General features: G+C 49.8%; 1 protein-coding gene across 1 annotated transcript; it reads right to left on the minus strand.

The window, feature by feature from the left end:
* Positions 1-495: 495 nt before the first annotated feature.
* LOC121964136 (integrator complex subunit 3-like) lies at positions 496-1,739 on the minus strand (the record flags this gene model as incomplete). The annotated part of the gene is made up of 5 exons (XM_042514356.1): positions 496-591; positions 697-888; positions 980-1,077; positions 1,360-1,489; positions 1,598-1,739. Coding segments are annotated over 5 exons (658 nt in total), but the record flags the coding sequence as incomplete, so codon positions are not given.
* Positions 1,740-1,895: the final 156 nt, after the last annotated feature.

Genomic DNA, 1,895 nt, shown 5'->3' on the forward strand with positions numbered 1-1,895 from the left:
AATTTTTAGGTACTGGAGAGGAACTTGTGCCATTATTTTGGTGGGGGCGCAGGGCATACGACTTCAGTTGGCTGTTTTTTGTTTATTTTCCTGCAGATTTCTGCTGAAAACTTCGAATCCTGCATGTTTTTATGAGACATTTTGGCCTTTTCTTTTTTAAAGCACTTTTTTTCTATTTTAATTTTTTAAAATTCTGATTCATCAATTAATCGAAAAAATAATCGACCGATTAATCGAATATCAAAGTAATCGTCAGTTGCAGCACGACTTAAAACCTGCATGTTTTTGTTTTTTTAATGACACCACAAACTGAAAAAACAAAAACTATTGTTGGATTTTCACACTTCTGATGGTCCTTGAACTCATCATGTGTTATTACACAGGTTTGTGAAACAAAATTCCGGGACTTTCAAGGTTTTTGATGACTGTTCAAACCCTGCTGTGTGTGTGTGTGTGTGTGTGTGTGTGTCTGTGTGTGTGTGTGTGTGTGTGTGTTGTGTCACCTATGTTCATGATGCTGTCTTTCTCAGGGTTGAAGAACAGCCAATCGTAGAAGAGAGCCAGCTTGGCATTGGAGGCAGCAACGTTCGACTGCAGACACACAGAGCAACCGATCAGCGATCGATTAGTGATCGATCGCTGATCGGTGGATTTGAACAGAACATCGGGCTGACGGCCCCTGGCCTCGCCCCTTACCGTGCAGGTGGTGAGCAGCCAGCCAATGATGGCCCAGCGAGGCAGGATGTCAGAGCTCAGCACCTCGTTGGACGGATGGACGACTCCGCAGATGTAACGAATCAGATCACAGCGCAGTGACTGGCTCTCTGCCGTGGACAGATACTGCCTCTGAAACCAGTCCTGATACCGCTTCTGCTGCCCGAAACGCACCTGAGCACAGGTAACACCACGGTCAGAGGTTATTTGAGCACAGGTAACACTACTGTCAGATTGTGCGTTTTGTGTGCATAATGTGTATTACCCTGGAGGTCATGAACAGCAGTTTGGTCTCCATGTCCGGTGTGAGCCGACAGGCCAGGAATTTCCTGGAGGTCCGAGCGGTGAGCAGCTGGAGAACACCTGAGAGACCAGATGAGAGCAGAGCACAGGTGAGACCAGAGCCAGGTGAGACCAGGTGAGACCCGGTGAGAGCAGAGCACAGGTGAGACCAGGTGAGAGCAGAGCACAGGTGAGACCAGGTGAGACCAGAGGACAGGTGAGATCAGGTGACACAAGAGCACAGGTGAGATCAGGTGAGACCAGAGCACAGGTGAGCACACACTGTGTAGTTTAGTGGTGAACAGAGGAATGTGGGTAATGTAGTTTGGCGGTGAACAGAGGATTGTGGGTAGTGTGGTGTACCGGTGAACTGAGGACTGAGGACTTGCGGATTGTGCAGCAGGTCTTTCCACACCAGCTCCATCTCTGGGATCCGAGCCACGTTCTGCAGCAGCCGGACCAGATCTCTGCCTATGATCAGACACTCCATGAACTACACACACACACGCACGCACGCACGCACGCACACACACACACAGTTACTACCACACTGATCAGTTAACAGACTGACATAGACTCTCCTCCTCCTCCTCCTCCTCACCTTCTCCCTCAGCATGCTGATGCAGTAATCGACCTCCTTCTGGCGGAGGTTCAGCAGGTTAGGCGCTCCATGGTCGACGATGAGCCGGAGGTAGGTGTAGACGGACATGGCAATGAGCATCCCGCTCTTCAGCACCCACTCCCTGCCGACAGAAAAAGTTCAGCCTTACACCTGTCCGTCCTTACATCTGTCCGTCCTTACACCTGTTCAGCCCTACACCTGTTCAGCCTTACACCTGTCCGTCCTTACATCTGTTCAGCCTTACACCTGTCCGTCCTTACACCTGTTCAGCCTTACA

This window comes from Plectropomus leopardus, unplaced genomic scaffold, assembly GCF_008729295.1.
Source record: "Plectropomus leopardus isolate mb unplaced genomic scaffold, YSFRI_Pleo_2.0 unplaced_scaffold14182, whole genome shotgun sequence".
NCBI classification, from domain to species: Eukaryota; Metazoa; Chordata; class Actinopteri; order Perciformes; family Serranidae; genus Plectropomus; species Plectropomus leopardus.